General features: G+C 39.6%; 1 protein-coding gene across 2 annotated transcripts in view; it reads left to right on the top strand.

Moving 5' to 3' along the window:
- Positions 1–34: 34 nt before the first annotated feature.
- The window catches only part of LOC124595941 (activating signal cointegrator 1 complex subunit 1), an 84,110-nt gene continuing 64,970 nt past the window's right edge, over positions 35–19,174 (top strand). The window contains exon 1 of one of the 2 annotated variants that reach the window (XM_047134859.1): positions 35–247. In XM_047134859.1, coding sequence (XP_046990815.1) covers positions 115–247 — 133 coding nt within the window. In that variant the 5' untranslated portion in view covers positions 35–114. The other variant, XM_047134860.1, reaches the window with a different exon arrangement.

Raw genomic sequence — 19,174 nt, 5'->3', positions numbered from 1 at the left:
ATGAGACTCCAGATTGCGATTATATTTTCGATACAATTCGATTTTATCTCGCAAATCGTAGAGTGGGTGTCAACACAGACTGCACAAGCGAAGTGAATGAAAACATAAACAAGAATGGATGTTCTCAGACCGGAGCTCACTTGGGTGGATGGAAAATGCTATCGTGTGAATTTCGTTGATCCATCAGTAACAAGGGGTGGAGGGGACGATTTTGAGACGTATGGTGCGGACAGTTACAGATATGAAGGTACCATGTAGGAATGTAAACTTCGTATTACTTTAACGTGTACTTTGCATTTCGTACAGTTTCGCGAATTCTTGACGATATAATGGTTTTAGATGATGTAACGTATTTTTAATCGTCACGATGCATGTTGACATCACGTTTGCAATGAATCAGTGCCATGATATATTATGTGGTTTGTGTATCTGCATACTGTAGTTACAGTCTAGCATAGTGTGTGCTGTACTGTGTGTATGTTTCAGTGGGTATTAAATTTGTGAAAGTTCTGGTTATATGTATCTACTAATTACTTGTCCATAGCGTAAAGTATTATCTTCAAGAACAGATGCAATGATATAGCTCAAAGTATCCTAATGCAGACAAAAATTAGGTACTCCAGGAAACATAATGCCCAATACCATGTGACATCGACTGATGCCTCGTTAATAGCTTCAGCGTATACATAAATTTCTTGACATATGCCCCATCCAACTGAGATCACTAATTTGATTATTCAACCCAAAAAGCTAGCCTACTTAATTGTGTGAATGTTGTTTACTGGGTTTCATCTGCTGTTCCAAGTAATCCTGGACATTTTCTGCAAGATGAAGATTGGATGGTACAACAGGCTAGGTGAGATTCTTTGTAGTAGTTTACTGTTTGTCAAGCCAACTAGGTGTATATGCAATACTGTGGACATGGCAGTTGTCATTATGAAAGATGGGGAGTGTCCACCGCATATTCATTGTGAAGGTGTAAAAAAAGGGATAACACTTGATCACTGAGAATCTTGAAATAAACATCCTGGTTCATGTTCTTGGTAACCTGAATGAGTGGGCTGAGGTTATGAGATAGATCTGACAGCTATTCCTTTTGGGATTGATCACTGTTCTTATGGTGTGTTACATGACTGTGGGAGGTACATCATTCTTTGTTGGTACATTTTTTAGCCATGTTGATGCATTAATAATTTGGTCAACTTTAGTCACTTTATGCCCATGAACACATCCAGACACAATAGTTCCATTCTATCATTTCACTTGGATCCACCTTACTGTGGTGATTCCATACAATCATTCAGCAGATACACACCATTTCACTGCTATGATGTACGTCAGGTTTGAAGGGTCATGTGACCATCTGTTACCGATTTTACACCGTAGGTTGTGTAGCACTCCATTGTGACTAATACGCTCTTCTGAAGGTTGACTAATCTTTTGTCTGTGAGTGTATATGAACACCTGAATATAGGTGTCTGTAAAGAAAGTGAGCAGTTTGGTGGAAGTTAGTAAATTTCTGTAAAACGTACAAGAATAGCACCCACTACCTCCTCAGCATTTGATTTCCTTTCGTTAGTAACAGAATGCACATTAACCAATACCTTAGAAATGGTTTAGTGGATCATAACTGCATGATTAGACATTGTTATTTCCAATACCGTAACTAAGCACAGATGTAACAACATATGTAGGCCCCTACAAAAGATCGATAGGCAATGTGTGTAGCAACTCTCACATAGCTACATAATGAAATTGATTGAGGTGTGTTCATTATGGCAGAAGTGTTGACACCAACATCAAGTAGTTTGAGTATTTTACAGTAATGTTATGATATGACTTCATAATCAGTTTCAGGTGACATTTCTTCACAAAAGTTGAACTAAACTGAAATTTGTCTTGCCATCTATATTTTATTGTAATGTAGGTTTGGTAGCAGATTTGATTTCTAGCACAGCCCGAGACTTGAGCTTCTGCAGAAGTTTTTCCAGAAGGGTGCAAGAGTCAAAAATTTACATTTTTTTGTATAAATGGTGCAGTGAGTTTAAAAATGCATCATTCCCCAAGAACTAAAGTTAAACAGAAGTACACAAAACTTGTTATATCTCAAAGACAGATATAACAACAAAAATAATCAATTACTGACAATATAATGTAAATGGATAGATAAATTGTCTACTCACCAATCAGCGACAGGGGAATACACACAAAAGGGTGTAATTTGTTCTAGCTTTTGGAACCAGTGACTCCTTCTTCTGGCAGAAGAGTTGAAGGGAAGGAAAAGGACAGGAGCGGTTTAGGGAAAGGGGTACAACTCGGAAAAGCCCCACGAACACCGAGTCAGGGGAGACTTACCAGATGGGATGAGAAGGAAAGACTGATTGTTGGGAACTGCACTGGATGAAATTTGAAAACCTGAAAGCTTAAAGGTGGAAGACAGGGTAATATGCAAGAAAGAGTTTGCAACTAAAACATCGTGCACAAGTTAATAAGAGTGAAAAGCTAAGTGTATTGCGTGTAACAGAGGTGGGAGAGGGGACGGCGAAAAATAGACAGGTCAGAAAATGAAAGGTGCAGTAAACTAAAATGGAGTGAAGAAAGGAGCAGTTACTGTTAAGAAATGCTGAGACAGAAGAAATCGTCATGTTTCCTTGGGTGGTATCATCTGCCGACCCAACTTCAGACTGCAGCAACATGTCAGACTTCACCTCAAAGAACTATCCCGCCTTCTCCTAAGCTACTTCAACAGTGGTTTTCCCTTCCTGTCCCTTGGCAGCTCCCTTAACAGCCACACCATCAACCACCATTCCTCTTCTACAAAGCAAGCTTGGCCATCCTACAGGCTTCACCTCTGCCTCCCAGACCAGTAATAACTCGTAATCAGAAGAACCGTCACAACAGTACAATGTTCTCAACCTCCCACCCAAAGCACTGCCCCCCCCCCTCTCCCTCCCTGCCCCTGAATTATCTGTATTATCCAAGAGTCTCACTTTCAGCGCTAAACCAGCTCCTTTGGGCATACTTTCCTTTACACATAATGTCAACTGGAAATATCACCTTGCAGCCCAATCCCAAAATCTTTCCAACAGCAAACCTGACATTGAACCCTGCCTTGAATAGTTCTGACCACGATCCCAACTTGACCCACCACCACTACCTCAGAATCATCCCATACAAGCCTTCCAAGAATTCCTCACATCGAGCATCGCTGCCATCAAGATCACATCCCTGAAATTCAAACTGACCTGGAGTTCCTCCTAAAAAGCTCAGGACCCTCACAAGGACTTATATGTCAATCAGTAGAACTTTTTACCCCACCCAAACCACACACTCCCACATTTTACTTTCTCCCTACGATCCACAAAACCCAGTCATCCTAGCCGTCCTATAGTTGCTAGCTTCAAAGCACCTACCAAACCCATATCTGCCTTAGTTGATCAACATCCACAATGCACAGTACAAAGACTTCCCTCATATGTTAAAGATACCACCTAGTTCCCAGATCGTCTGAAATTCGTACCTGTCCCACTCCCAACACTCACGTTGCTTGTCACTATATATGCCATCTCCCTCTATACCAGCATCCCCCATGTACATTGTCTGTCTGCTGATGAACATTTCCTCAGTCAGCACCCACCTGATTTCAAACCTACGACATCTTTCTTGCTCACCTTAATCAGCTTTGTGGTTACCAACAATTACTTCACCTGTGAGGAGCAGACACACTAACAGTTCATGGTTATGGCCATGGGATCCATGATGGGTCCTTTGTATGCTAACCTTTTCAAAGGTTGCACTAGGAGGCTTTCCTGGGATCCATACACCTTCAGTCTCTGGTTTGGTTTAGGTACACTGATGACATCTTTGTCTTATGGACAGGTGGTGAGGCTGACTTGTTAAAATTCCTGGAATCTCTAAGTACCTTCTCTCAATTAAATTTCACATGATCCTATTCTGAATCCCGTTCCACTTTTTGGATGTTGATCTCATCCTCAGCGAAGGCCAGCCACACAATTCTGTCCACATCAAACCTACTGACAACTAACAGTACTTACATTTTGACAGTTGCCATACTTTCCATGTTAAACGTTCCCTCCCGTACAGCCTTGAAATTCGAGTCAAACATATTTATTCATTTGCAGTTCTTTACAGCAATACACCACCACTCTCACTTGAAAAGTTTCTATCATGAAAAAGCTACTATTAATTTATATTGTTATAGATTATAATTGGGTGTATTCATCCTCAGTGTCTTGATCCGCTGCTGCAAGTTGTCCTGTAGTACATGTTGTCAACTGTACTTGACTGTTAAGTCAAAATAAACAATACTTAACAATTTTTTTGTTTCAGACAACTTTATTTTAACTCAAACAAGACGTACATGTTACGTGCACAAACTCCTCTCATACAATGGCCACCTCTGCTAACATGGCTGCCCCTATGTATATGATTCCAAACAATCCTCATCCTTGGTATTCTTAAAAAAGGGCTTTTTAACAAAATTACAGTTAAAGCTCTCATTTTAAAACCAATGACACATTTCAACAATTACAATAGCTCTTATAGAGTAAGTACAAAATTGAATTTTCAAGTATATAATAACTTAACTGTGTATAAATGCTCAGATATGTGGTGTTAACAATCTTCTTACTATTTTTATTAATTAAAAAAGGTTTCTGGTTCGGGGAATGTTCCTATCATTTACAGGATATTATACAGTTATAATATAGTAACTGGTTTCTTTGTATCCATTCCACAAGTATATGTTTACCTACACCCGTATGTCAGAAATTACTGTTTATGGACAAAAAATACGTGTTTTTTAAATTGGTTTCAATGGGCTTTTACGTTTCAACACCCCCAAAAGGGTTCGTGCAACAAAAAGTTGTACAAAACCTTTTCTGGCAGATCGGTGAAACAGTGCTCACTTTGCAATCAATTGGAAGAACAAGCAATTTACATAAGATATGAGATCAGATTTCTGCTTAATCTGCAGAGTGAAGTGTACACATACATCATTATGAAATTTGACCTACATTCTCAACCAAATATATAAAATCATCATAAATTATTTTGTATCAGATTCAACTAGATTAGACAAAATATTAAGTAATAGCACAAAGAAAGAACAAGTTAATTTGCAGAATTTGTCTGTAGCTTGTATTTCAGCATGAATATGAGGTAAATCTATTTCAATCAGGGAAATTATCCAATGGAATTTAGCTAAATTGGCCTTGTTTCTGAATAATCATGTCTGTCATTAGAGCCTCCAGGTTCTCCTGAGTGCAATGGAGACACTGGTGTGTATAACTCTTTCTCAATATTGCCGATGCATTGTGAAACAAGCAGTAGTATCGGATACTACAATACTCAAAATCCATATTAAATTGTACTTGCAACCTCCTAATTTAGGCAGGTGCACAAAGTTCTTCTTATTAATGCACAGCATTAGACCATAGTATACCAAAGTGTTCAGTCTCCTCTGTGTGCAATGAGGAGCACTGAACTGAAGCTCAAAAAAATAAATAAATAAGAATGAAATACTGGAATGTGGCTCATATTTCACTCTGTATAACCATCGTATTTCGTGTAATTGATTGTTTTGAATAGAATAGTTCAGTTTAGCAAAATTCCAAATGTTCATACTTTAACTTTCCTGTCTTAAATCTCATTTTGCAATTTAACTTGTTCTTTGATAATGTATCACTAAAATTTATACTAGTACAAAATTCTCAAGTGCCACTGCACTAATCGCTGCACTTTACACTAACATTAATGCATAATACGGAACAATCTCACCTCCACACACCGCCATCTGGGCCAACCAAATACAATTCTCCACAGAGTCCACCTGGACCATCTGTACAAATATCGACCAAGTCACAGTACACAGACTGTTTCAGAGCTCCCTGGTTCATCAAATACATTATTGTAATTTCTTGAAGTATAGTTCCTTAGCAGTTAACATAATTCACCCTACATGCACAGAATGAAATGTCTGACCAATGACCACTCTATCCATATTTCATTTCTCAAGACACTTCCAGTGCTTCCTTCCCACCTTTACAATCATTCAAACATTGATTAATATATTACCTCAGGAATGTTAGTGCAACACAGTTGTTGCTTTTCCTTTACAATAAGTACTAACATATAACAGAATGAAACACAAGAGTACAGTTATATGTCACTAAAAGTTCACCATTTTAGGTGTCAATAAACAATAATTGAATCACAAGTAAGTGGTACATCATGACAGAAACATGGTTTTAAATCGTCCATCTCAAAACAAAATTAGCAAAAGTGTATCATCAATTATATCAAAGATTATCTATACATGTGACATTTTTGGAACTTAGTATATTTAATTCTGCAGAAATGCTGGCTTGTTTCCCAGATCCTCCTATACAATAGGCTTTAGTCAATAACAACAAGAGTGACACAGTAAATGAGAAGGGTCTCAGCAATAGAGACATATGCATGTAGACAGAGGGAAGGATAGCTTGGTACTCTGATGACAAGTAAGAAATGAAATAGAAGATTCGGAGTGTTGGAGTTGAAGAAGAGAGGATGACAGACCCCAGAGACAGGAAACCCCCCTACCCAGGACCCCCACTGTTCCAGTACTACAGCCGGCCGGAGTGGCCGAGCGGTTAAAGGCGCTACAGTCTGGAACCGCACGACCGCTACGGTCGCAGGTTTCAATCCTGCCTCGGGCATGGATGTGTGTGATGTCCTTAGGTTAGTTAGGTTTAAGTAGTTCTAAGTTCTAGGGGACTGATGACCACAGCAGTTGAGTCCCATAGTGCTCAGAGCCATTTGTTCCAGTACTACACTGTGACGCGGGAGGGAGAAGTGTGTTCAGCATTCCCTGCAGAACAGACTTGCCACAGCTTCACCTTCCCAGTCCCCGAAAATTAACCCCAACACTCCCTATTGACTGATCAACGAAGGGTAAACAATTAGCATTCTGCAAGACAGAGTAATTGACATCTTTAACTCTGTGTTGGTTAATTCAAGTAACAAATGCTAGATACAACCAGCTGACTTACAGTCATTTCCTCTAATATCTGGTTTAGATCAAACGTAATTGATTACATATACATGAAAATATAGAAACCTGTGCCATAACTGATACATAAACATGGAAAAACTAAAGCGAGATACAGAAATACTCAGTTCCTCTGATATCTGTTGCAGCTCAAACATAATTAGTACGTAAACATGAAAATATAGAAATAAGGTACAGAAATATCACATCAAATCACAATAAGTTTCAGATCCATAAATAAACAGAGTGGAATGACTCTTTGGGGGTGATCATCCAAGTGCAAGAAACGTTGTTTACTTAGAGTTTGTGTACGTCACATCCATTCTTATCTTGATACTACATTTTTTTTCATATATATATATGTACATATTGGCACACAAGAAACTTAAGTTTGTCTTTACAACTGAATATCCAGTCCTTCAATCCAGCGCACTGCATCTGGAGTTGCTAGCATGAAGTCCTCTTTGGCGCCGTGATAGGCTCGAATCCTGCATTCACTGACAATGTGGTGAACAGTCTGGTATGGGGCCCCGCAGTCACAAGCTGGATCAGGCAGCTTGTTCCACTTAAAGAGAGCATCCCTGCATCGCCCATGGCTGGTACGGATTCTGTTGAGAGTAGACCACGTCTTGCGTGGTAAGTCGAATCCACTTGGAAGTTTAGCACCTGAGAAGATGTTATGCAGGTGCACATCTGTCACTGCTTCCCACCGACCTTTCCATTCTTCAAGAGGTTTGAAATTCTTAGCCACCATGTCAGCAGCATCGCACAGAGTTGGATGACGTGATTTCAGTCTCTTGCGATTTAAAAGTGGCAGGTCGCTATGCACGGGTAGGTTAGAATTCCTGGAGATCTTATGGAATTCTCTCATAAGGGCAGTACATCTGCGTAGATCAGGAGGCATTATACCAGTTAACAGTGGAAGCCAATAAACTGGAGTAGATCTAATTGTGCCAGATATTATGCGCATTGTCGTATTCAGCTGGGTATCAACAAGCCTTGTATGATGACTATTCATCCAAACAGGTGCACAATACTCAGCACTTGAGTATACCAAGCCCAGAGCTGAAGTTCGCAGGGTGGTTGCTGAAGATCCCCAGGTAGTTCCGCAGAGCTTATGGAGGATGTTGTTTCGAGTCCTCAGCTTTTGAGCTAAGTTAAGAAGGTGTTGTTTGAAGCATAGTGTACGATCCAGGGTGACACCAAGATATTTTGGGTTCCAGTTGTGATGAAGAATTCTGCCTCTGAAACTTACCTCCAGTTTTACGTTCGCCAACTGGTTATTTAGATGGAAGCAACACACTTCTGTTTTACTCACACTGGATTGGAGTCTCCAGATTTTGAAGTAATTGTCTAATGCAGACAGGTCATTGGCTAAAATCTCTTCTGTTGTCTTCATTTCCTGGTGTTTGATGGCTAGAGCCAGGTCATCGGCATAGCAGTATTTTCTGGACGAAGTGTAAGGTAGATCAGATAGATATAGGTTGAACAGTAAGGGTGAGAGAACTGATCCTTGAGGCAATCCGTTGTTCAGCTTCCTCTCCTTACTTATGTTGCTTCCAGTGATTACCTGGAACTTCCGATCACTTAGCATGCTGTTAATCAGTCGAGCCATTGTTCTGCAGGGTATGATGCGGAGAAATTTGTAGATAAGGCCTTCCCTCCACACAGTGTCGAAGGCGGCAGTTAGATCAACAAATGCCACAGATGTTTTCTGCTTCATTTGGTATCCTGACTCCATGAAGGATGTGAGAGACAATACTTGGTCGCAGCAGCTACGCCCTGGTCTGAAGCCTGCCTGATAACTGGAACGTTCTCTAAGATAGCGCTACTTATTCTGTTATATATTAGCCTTTCAAAAAGCTTGTAACAGCAGCTGAGTAGGGAAATGGGGCGATAGTTTTCTACCCTGTTGCTGGGTTTGCCAGGTTTCAGAACAGATATTATCTTCACCTTTTTAAACTCAGATGGAAGTTGACCAGTCAGCAGGATGTCAGTGAAGAATTCTGCCAGCCATTTCTTAGCTTTTCCTCCCATATGGATCAGGAATTCTGGGTGGATACCATCGAATCCAGGTGCCTTAAGAGGTTTGAGGTCCTTCAGTTCAGAGTCAATGTCTGAAACTGTGAAGGGATGGGTATACTCAGATGAGGGAGATGCCTTCTTTTTAAGGTCACGAAGCTGTCGTCTGATATGTCTTGTATGTTTCTTGTCAGAAGGTACTCTTGAGGTGGTAATGATGTGGGAAGCAATTTGGTCTGGTGTTACTTCGGAATTTTTTCTGCATGCTGGTGCACTTCCTCCCAGTTTTCTCAGAAGACTCCATGCTTTCCTGCTCGAGTGGGTAAAGTCCAAGCTGGACAATAGTTCCGTAGCTATCTCTGGGTCACCACTTTGCTGAAAGTATTGGTACAGTGTTTCACTTTCCTCATTCCATCCTGGAACATATTCTTTTCGGTATCCTCTTGGCGTACACTTTTTAGCTGTTGCTGTTACTGCACCAATGAAGGGTTGATAGTTATTATGTGATGGAAATCCATCGAATGGTCTTATCCAGTTCCGTTGAAAACTTCATCCAGTCGGCTTTCTGGAAATTCCATCGAGCATGCGGAGTTGATCGTATAACAGGAACAGTGCAGCCAATTTGTATTATTACAGGTCTGTGTTGGCTGTGAGGAAAGGCATCTATCACTTTCCTTGTGGTGTTGATGGGAAAGCCAGTTTCGTTGCAGCTAACAAAGCATAAGTCAGGATTTGAATCCTTGTCCCAAGCAGCTGACCTGAAAGTGCCTTGATCTTTGGCATCAAACACTAGATGAAGATTATTCTCTTCGATCCATTCTGCAAGCATGCTCCCATTTTCATCATTTTGAGAGTACTTCCAAAGTTCATGGTGACTATTGAAGTCTCCTATGTAAATTGCAGGATGTTCTGCTGTGTGTAGGACAAAATCGGGCCATGTTGTTTTGGGTGGTTTGTAAACATTTGTAATAGTAATGCCGTGCAATTGTATGACAACTGTATGTATATCTGCCTCCACACTTACAGAAGTCAGCGAAGCTTCGTTTATGTTGTTACGGACATACGTAGCAATTCCATACACCTCGTGGTAAGTTACACCAAGTGCAGAATATCCAGGAATTCGACCTCGGCTTCGGAATATTTCTTCGCTGGAAACATGAGTTTCTTGAATGGCGACGACATCGATATTGTTGTCCAGCAAAAATTTTGACAGGTAGTCACACTTTGCCCTGCTAATGCTTTCGATATTCAGTTGAAGGAGTCTGATAGTTGGTCCAATGTTTCTTGTTAATGAGCTCTGAAAAGAACTGTTTCTGCTATTTAGTTGATATGTCATTGCCAGGAGATCCTATGGATAGTCTGGCTGCCTGTAATCACTGTTGCTCAATTAGCACCACCCAGGAGGCACGTGTAGGGTATTTTAAGGTTAAACCTACGGACGTGAGCAACGCTACATATGGCCTTAGTAAGTGAACAGAATTACAGGGACATTGGGATAACCTGGGTAAATGTGGGTGATGTAAGCCCAAAGCTATTTAAATTGATACTACAGTAATGATTTAAATAGCTTTGGGCTTACATCACCCACATTTACCCAGGGTATCCCAATGTCCCTGTAATTCTGTTCGCTTACTAAGGCCATATGTTCTGAGTTAAGAGCTTACATAGACAACTTTAAAAGGACAAAAAAAGGAGAAAGGAAACTTATCCTACATCAAATACTCAAATTCATGTATACTCAAAATTTAATCTGCTTAGCTATCTTTCCTAACAAGTAGGCATACCATAAAATCTAAGACTAATCACAGGAATAAAACAAGTTCGCCTCTATACAAATATGAAATGTTAAAAAGAACATTAATCCAGTTCCCATTTCATGGTGGACAAGAAACATTAATAGATAGCCTTTCAGACATCAATTTTCATGGTAAAATTATGTCAGAAATAATGACTGTAACAACTGAGGGACCAAAATACCTTACTTCTGTAGAAGTCAAACTCAGACTTTAGAGCGACTGAAACAACATGAACATTTCTGGCCAGGAAACCACAAGGGTGGACAGAGGGATTTGCCCACAATAACTGTCAAAGGCATCATGTTTTCTTAGCTTAGATGTTGTCATTCCAAATTTTCAGCATCTTCCTGTAGAGACTGTAAGCCAACATGGCCACATGCAACCGTAGGATCAGATTTACATTGGTACATTAAGTACCAGCAGGTTACTTCCAGAACCTATACTGCTCAACAACCATTTGACAGTCTTCTCGTAGATCGTCCCCACATTAGACATGATGCAGCAACATCAGATCAGACAGCAAAGAAAACTGGGCATAGGTAAAGATAAGTTCCAACATAGGTTAATACGAAGGGTGGAGTATCACAGGTTACATTTGAACGTGTCAAAAGTTAGGACTCAAATTGGTTAGTTCAGCCATTCTAAAGGTATGATTTATACATTTCATTATCAGGTAAGGAATAATGAATAATCTAGACTCCATTTGAAAGACAACAGCTTTACCATGAATACAAATCCTGATGACATAGCTTTGCCTTTGCTACTCATTACATAGGAATTGTTTATGGCCATCAGAATTCAAGCGATATAATATCAAAACATTTAACTGGTTTTCATTAAGTACATCACATTCGATATAAACCTAAGTCCCTGAAGTATTTAAGTTCGAGAAAATATATACAAGTTTCTAGATTGGTGTCATACAAGAACGTAACCATTTAAAATCCTATAATCTATTAATGTATTAAGATTGACAATTTTCAGTTTCAGACTATAGGCCAACCTAATGGGTGTATATTCAATTCAAACATCCTGCATCACATGAGATATATAGCTGAGCAGTTTCCCAATTTGAACAGATATTATGACAAAAGTAATATACACAGCACCTTATATCTATATCAAACAGATGGTATAATATATACAGATACCAGACATGTAGCAAACATCATCCCTATCTTATAGTACTAAAAGGTAAAAGAATTATTAAACAAGACTACCAATGGCTGACCATAATACCCATTGAGGCAGTAGAAATAGCATTAAAAGAAAAACTGTATGAATCTCAAAACCTAGGAATCAGAAACACTTCTGTCCCAGTAACTATTTCCAACATAAATTTCCATTTTCTTCATGCTCCACAGACGGAGCCATTCAACAAATATAAACATAATAAATTTCTTCCTGAGAAATGTTCCTTTGCTATGTACACAGTAGTTCCAATGAATAATATACACAAGATCATGGCACAGAATATTTTCGTATCTGATAGTGATTCAATATCGTATCCAGTGACTTTCACGTAATTGGTATAGTAACCGGACAAACTAGCTTGCCTATTCAGTCTTAATGTTTAAATCAGAACACATATAGGAGACTATAAACAGGCTAACCTAATTGTAATCACATCCAAGATGTAAAGTGATAGAATTTCACTATAACTGCACAGACATCATAAGTAAACTTCAGACCAACTCTCCTCAAAATTCGTACATGTGTTGTATTATTACATTTTCTGACCAACTGCATTCATTTAAACAACATTCTCTCTCTATTAACTAATCACTGACTAACTAACTATTGGAGGACATGGATAGTGGAAGGAGGGTCAGTTTGGACAGAAAAGTAAGAGAGGATGTGACTTGAAAAAAGAAAGAGTCACACTAGCTCAGAGCATTGGTTTCACCACCCCCAAATTGCAAAAAAAAAAAAAAAAAAAAAAGAAAGCTTGCAACCTTCTGAGGAATTTCGTCAGGATGTTTTGAGGTAGTCATCATTTGAAATAGCATCTGTTCTTACTGTCCTCATAAAATTGTTATGCCTGTCACTACATGTTTCATCAGAAGTCATAGCCTTGAAAAAATAAATATGGAGATTGTGTTTATGTCTTGCCTTCTTCTTTGAAAATGGAACTGTACATGGTTACAGTGTAATGGAGTCATGGTATGTATGTTTGGGTTTGCTTTGGTAGCTATACTCATTATTCAGGGTACCATACAATATTTTTGAGTGACATCTGTCAGACATTTAATATCCGTACCACACAAACAGCCAGTCAAATCCTATCATGATTGCTTTCATTTCCTACAATAACTGGACTGCAAAATGCACCATATACTAAATTACTCTGTTTATATTTTACTGGTACACAGTAGCAAATTACTACATGATGAATCTTAATAAGAAAAATGGATATCATTTTGAAAATATTGGTTACTAAAAAAAAAAAAAAAAAAAAAAATTGAGATTGGTGTCGTTTTGCCCTCATCTCGTGGTCGTGCGGTAGCGTTCTTGCTTCCCACGCCCGGGTTCGATTCCCGGCGGGGTCAGGGATTTTCTCTGCCTCGTGATGGCTGGGTGTTGTGTGCTGTCCTTAGGTTAGTTAGGTTTAAGTAGTTCTAAGTTCTAGGGGACTTATGACCACAGCAGTTGAGTCCCATAGTGCTCAGAGCCATTTGAACCATTTTTTTTGGTGTCGTTTTGTTCTCCACACTGTAAGTTAAGTGCCTGGTCAAGATATAGTCTTGTACCTTACATGTTGCGCACTGTATACTCCAGGATAGTAGAAGGATCCTAACTGCTCTTACTAACTAGATAGGGTAGTAGAAGAGAAGTGATTCCAGAAAATATATATGGAGTCACTGGCTGGGGCAAGGCACCATATGCCATATGGTGTATATGTAAGTACCACAGACCCCCTACCCGTTAAATTTCACTGCTAAATTACTGAAAAGTTTCTGAGAGGATTTTCATCCCCAGATTTTGCCTTGACTATGTAGTGCACATAATGTAATCTCATCTCCTCAAATCACTTTTTTAATTCGTAATTTGTGATGGATATAAGAATTTAAGAAAAAGTTCAAATATTCAGTGACGACAGAGATTAGAATAAATTTCTTTCTATTAATTACTTCACTTTCACAGGGTTAAAGTACTTACCTTAGGGTTTGCTAAAGTATACAGTATGATCTTGACAGTGCATTGTAAGACGAATTTCAAATAAATTCCTGATGGTTTGTCAAATATCGAAGAACTATACAAGTCTGTATGCATTTGGATGTGGGTTTTCAACAACTTCAAATGGTCCTACATAAATATTAAACAACCTCCAATCTGTGCCAGGTAAAAGCATACACAAATGTTCAGATATTCACTTTTCAACCCCCACTCTATGAATAGACAAAAATATAGGCAAATATGCAGATGTTTACACACAAAAAAATAAATGTAAAGTACAAAAAAATATTTTACTGTATCTTCAAATGTGTTAAGTTAACCGATTTTTCACTTCTCACTGTTTGAATTTACAGAAAGCAGTGGACATTAATTGCACTTCTTATGAGTTATAATTTTCTTTCAGTTAGTATTTTCATTACTACTGGATCAAAATATTCATAGCATAGCATGACACGGTATACAACACGAATTTGTCTGTGTGACATAGTGTATAAATTCTTCAGCACAAGTTTAATATTTTCTGGTTGTTCATTTGGTTTTGTAGTACTTTCACTAACTGGGTAATTACTTTTGAAAATGTCCCTCAAAGTCCGCAGCTCGTGGTCGTGCGGTAGTGTTCTCGCTTCCCGCCCGTGGGGTCAGGGATTTTCTCTGCCTCGTGATGACTGGGTGTTGTGTAATGTCCTTAGGTTAGTTAGGCTTAAGTAGTTCTAAGTTCTAGGGGACTGATGACCATAGATGTTAAGTCCCATAGTGCTCAGAGCCATTTGAACCATTTGAATTTGTCCCTCAAATCTGTCTGCAAGCTACTAATTTCAACACATACACTCCCTTCCTCCACTACTTATTCACATTTACTGATTGAATTACTATTCGGTACCTGTTCCAAATTTTCAAAACAACTTTCTTTCCCTAAATACACATTTTGACAAATTTAGTTTATGATTTTAAACTTTTGGTCACTAAGCTTACATCTGTTACTATAGTCACTACATTCAGACACAATATCACAAACATCTACTGGCAAAATTAAACTATCATCTACTTTTCTACTTATTTCAAAATCATTATTCAAGCTTACATCAGAGTTTCCAGAATCATTCAGCATACGATCATCAACCTTAACTTCAGCATATACCGTTCCATCCAATTCTGTGAGCAATATAGTATCATCAACATCATCATAAACACTATCATCACACTTAAAATTATTCTCAACACCAAATTCATTTCCATCTTCACACACTTCTTCACATACACCAACAACTTCAACACTATTATCATTCTGTTCTACCACAACATATTTTTCCTGTTTATTGCTTACTGAAATTTTATCTGGAATAACACTGTTGTCCTCACTTTCATTTCTAAGTACATGATCATCAGCTTCCATACATACAACACCAATATCAGTTCTTTCACTCATTTCACGATCACTCAACATTTTCACCAAACCATACTCATCAGATCTGTTCTCATCACTATCAGTAACTACTACTACATTACTACTATCAAAGAAATTTGTCAAAATGTTTTCCTGTATTTTAAATTCAGATTATCTTTTCTTACTTTGTTTTCGGATAGAAAAAAAAAATTCCCTATCAAAATTTATTCTGTTCACTTCAGGTTGTCTTTTGGACACATAGTTTTGGTAAGTCCTGTTTGTTCTACCCTTTCCCCTTCTGAAATCACCACAATGTGCCTGATTATAATTACCATATCTATTTGCCTCACTCCGCCAGGCTCCGAAAGAGGCAGGACTTAGTTTCTCAGAACATTCCTTCTGTTATCAAAATTGTTACCATTATTTCCTTGACCTTGTCCCCACTGCGTACTTCTTGCTTCAAAATTTCTGGTCTCTGCCTATCATTTCTTTCCCCATTTCTTCTGTCATCATTTCTGAATGTATTATTCCCTTGGTATTCTTCCCTATAATTTTCATTTCTAAAATCTCCCCTCCTATCTCTATGTTTGAAATGATCATTGAAAGCTCTGTTGTTTCTATTTCTACTGTCATTTTGCCTTTCATTCCTTTCCCAGGCTAGGTCTAATTTGTCTATATACACTCCTGGAAATGGAAAAAAGAACACATTGACACCGGTGTGTCAGACCCACCATACGTGCTACGGACACTGCGCGAGGGCTGTACAAGCAATGATCACACGCACGGCACAGCGGACACACCAGGAACCGCGGTGTTGGCTGTCGAATGGCGCTAGCTGCGCAGCATTTGTGCACCGCCACCGTCAGTGTCAGCCAGTTTGCCGTGGCATACGGAGCTCCATCGCAGTCTTTAACACTGATAGCATGCTGCGACAGCGTGGACATGAACCGTATGTGCAGTTGACGGACTTTGAGCGAGGGCGTATAGTGGGCATGCGGGAGGCCGGGTGGACGTACCGCCGAATTGCTCAACACGTGGGGCGTGAGGTCTCCACAGTACATCGATGTTGTCGCCAGTGGTCGGCGGAAGGTGCACGTGCCCGTCGACCTGGGACCGGACCGCAGCGACGCACGGATGCACGCCAAGACCGTAGGATCCTACGCAGTGCCGTAGGGGCCCGCACCGCCACTTCCCAGCAAATTAGGGACACTGTTGCTCCTGGGGTATCGGCGAGGACCATTCGCAACCGTCTCCATGAAGCTGGGCTACAGTCCCGCACACCATTAGGCCGTCTTCCGCTCACGCCCCAACATCGTGCAGCCCGACTCCAGTGGTGTCGCGACAGGCGTGAATGGAGGGACGAATGGAGACGTGTCGTCTTCAGCGATGAGAGTCGCTTCTGCCTTGGTGCCAATGATGGTCGTATGCGTGTTTGGCGCCGTGCAGGTTAGCGCCACAATCAGGACTGCATACGACCGAGGCACACAGGGCCTACACCCGGCATCATGGTGTGGGGAGCGATCTCCTACACTGGCCGTACACCACTGGTGATCGTCGAGGGGACACTGAATAGTGCACGGTACATCCAAACCGTCATCGAACCCATTGTTCTACCATTCCTAGACCGGCAAGGGAACTTGCTGTTCCAACAGGACAATGCACGTCCGCATGTATCCCGTGCCACCCAACGTGCTTTAGAAGGTGTAAGTCAACTACCCTGGCCAGCAAGATCTCCGGATCTGTCCCCCATTGAGCATGTTTGGGACTGGATGAAGCGTCGTCTCACGCGGTCTGCACGTCCAGCACGAATGCTGGTCCAACTGAGGCGCCAGGTGGAAATGGCATGGCAAGCCGTTCCACAGGACTACATCCAGCATCTCTACGATCGTCTCCATGGGAGAATAGCAGCCTGCATTGCTGCGAAAGGTGGATATACACTGTACTAGTGCCGACATTGTGCATGCTCTGTTGCCTGTGTCTATGTGCCTGTGGTTCTGTCAGTGTGATCATGTGATGTATCTGACCCCAGGAATGTGTCAATAAAGTTTCCCCTTCCTGGGACAATGAATTCACGGTGTTCTTATTTCAATTTCCGGGAGTGTATCTTAAAAATTCCTCAGTAGTGTCATCAGGCCCATAGACCAGACTCCACTGTACTCTCTGTGGCAGATGTCTCTTCAAGGCGTCAATTTGTATCATCTCATCTAATAGCTTACCTGAATGCACTAATGTTTTTAACAGCTGTTCACAAAATGTTTTCATTTGACCACTACCTTGCCTGAAATTTGGACCATTTAAGAACTCGGACTTGATTCTGGCTTGTCTAGTTTCCGACCAAAATTTATTCATAAAGGCACGTTCAGCTTCAGAAAAAGACATGTCAGGTTTGATTGTCTGGTTACCCCATGAGAGAGCCTCACCGTCCAAGAATTTTGTAATGAATTTAATTTTTAAATTGTCACTCATACTACTTTCAAAATTGTCTTTAATTTGAAATATAAAGTCGACAGGATGTATATTCCCTTCCCCTGAAAAGGTTTTGATATTAATATTATTCCAAAATTGATTGTTGTTGCTGAATGATTTCTAATTCAGTAAAATTGTCCTTCGCAATTTTGCCAAAGTTTTGAATGCTTTTATCAGTTTTGATAAATTTTTTCACCACGTCATCGTTAAACTTTAATTGTTGAAATTCTGAGGTTGCAAATTCTTCGCAACTATTGTCTTTTCTTTCTACAGAATCTAACCTTTCTTCATAGTTCTGCTGCTCTTGTTTTAAGGTAGAAATTTCCCTCTCTATAACTGACTTGTTTTTGGTATTTTTGTCTACTTGTACCCGACATGTTTCTAAGCTATATTTTGTTTCAAGAATTTTGTTCCCAAGTCCATTTAACTTCTTTTCAATAGACTCGAGCGACTTTTTCCGTTCCTCCATTAGTTGAACTAATATATCTAAGACACACACACACACTTGACTCAAACCCATGAAAAGGTGACCATACCCTTATAGTATTGTGGTCACTGTTAAGATCATCATTGATTGGTGTGCAAATTGCCTCATTATCATTCATTTCCTCCCCACTAACATTTGTACCATTCTGCTTGTTAGCTTCAACTTCCCTATTGTCCTCCATTTCAACAAAGCCAGCAAAAAGAATTTTAAAACAAGTTAAAAAAAAATTAAACAAAATTTTGCACTTACAGCACTTTTTCTCCTCTCAGTCCACCTCCTTTCTCGTTCGTCTCTACATCCTTTGTATTGTAATCCAGCCATTTACCATCTTGATGTTTTTTGCATAACATTCAAATATGATATGGGTTTTTCTGAAACAAAAAGGTAAGATTAAATACAGCTCCTTATACCACTTGGAAAGTTTCTATCATAAAAAAAGCTACTATTAATTTATATTGTTATAAATTATAACTGGGTGTACTCATCATCAGTGTCTTGATCTGCCGCTGCAAGTTGTCCTGTGGTACATGTTGTCTGCTTTACTTGTCTGTTAAGTCAAAATAAGCAATACTTACAATTTTTTGTTTCAGATAACTTTATTTTAACTCAAAAAAGACGTACATGTTACGTGCACAAACTCATCTCAAACTATGACCTCCTCCGCTAACATGACTGCCCCTATATATGTGATACCAAACAATCCTCATCCTTGGTATTCTTAAAAAAGGGCTTTTTAACAAAATTACAATTAAAGCTCTCATTTTAAAACCAATTCAACAACTACAATAGCT

Source organism: Schistocerca americana, chromosome 2 (genome assembly GCF_021461395.2).
Source record: "Schistocerca americana isolate TAMUIC-IGC-003095 chromosome 2, iqSchAmer2.1, whole genome shotgun sequence".
Lineage (NCBI taxonomy): Eukaryota > Metazoa > Arthropoda > Insecta > Orthoptera > Acrididae > Schistocerca > Schistocerca americana.
This window is presented reverse-complemented; position numbering and strand designations above follow the sequence as displayed.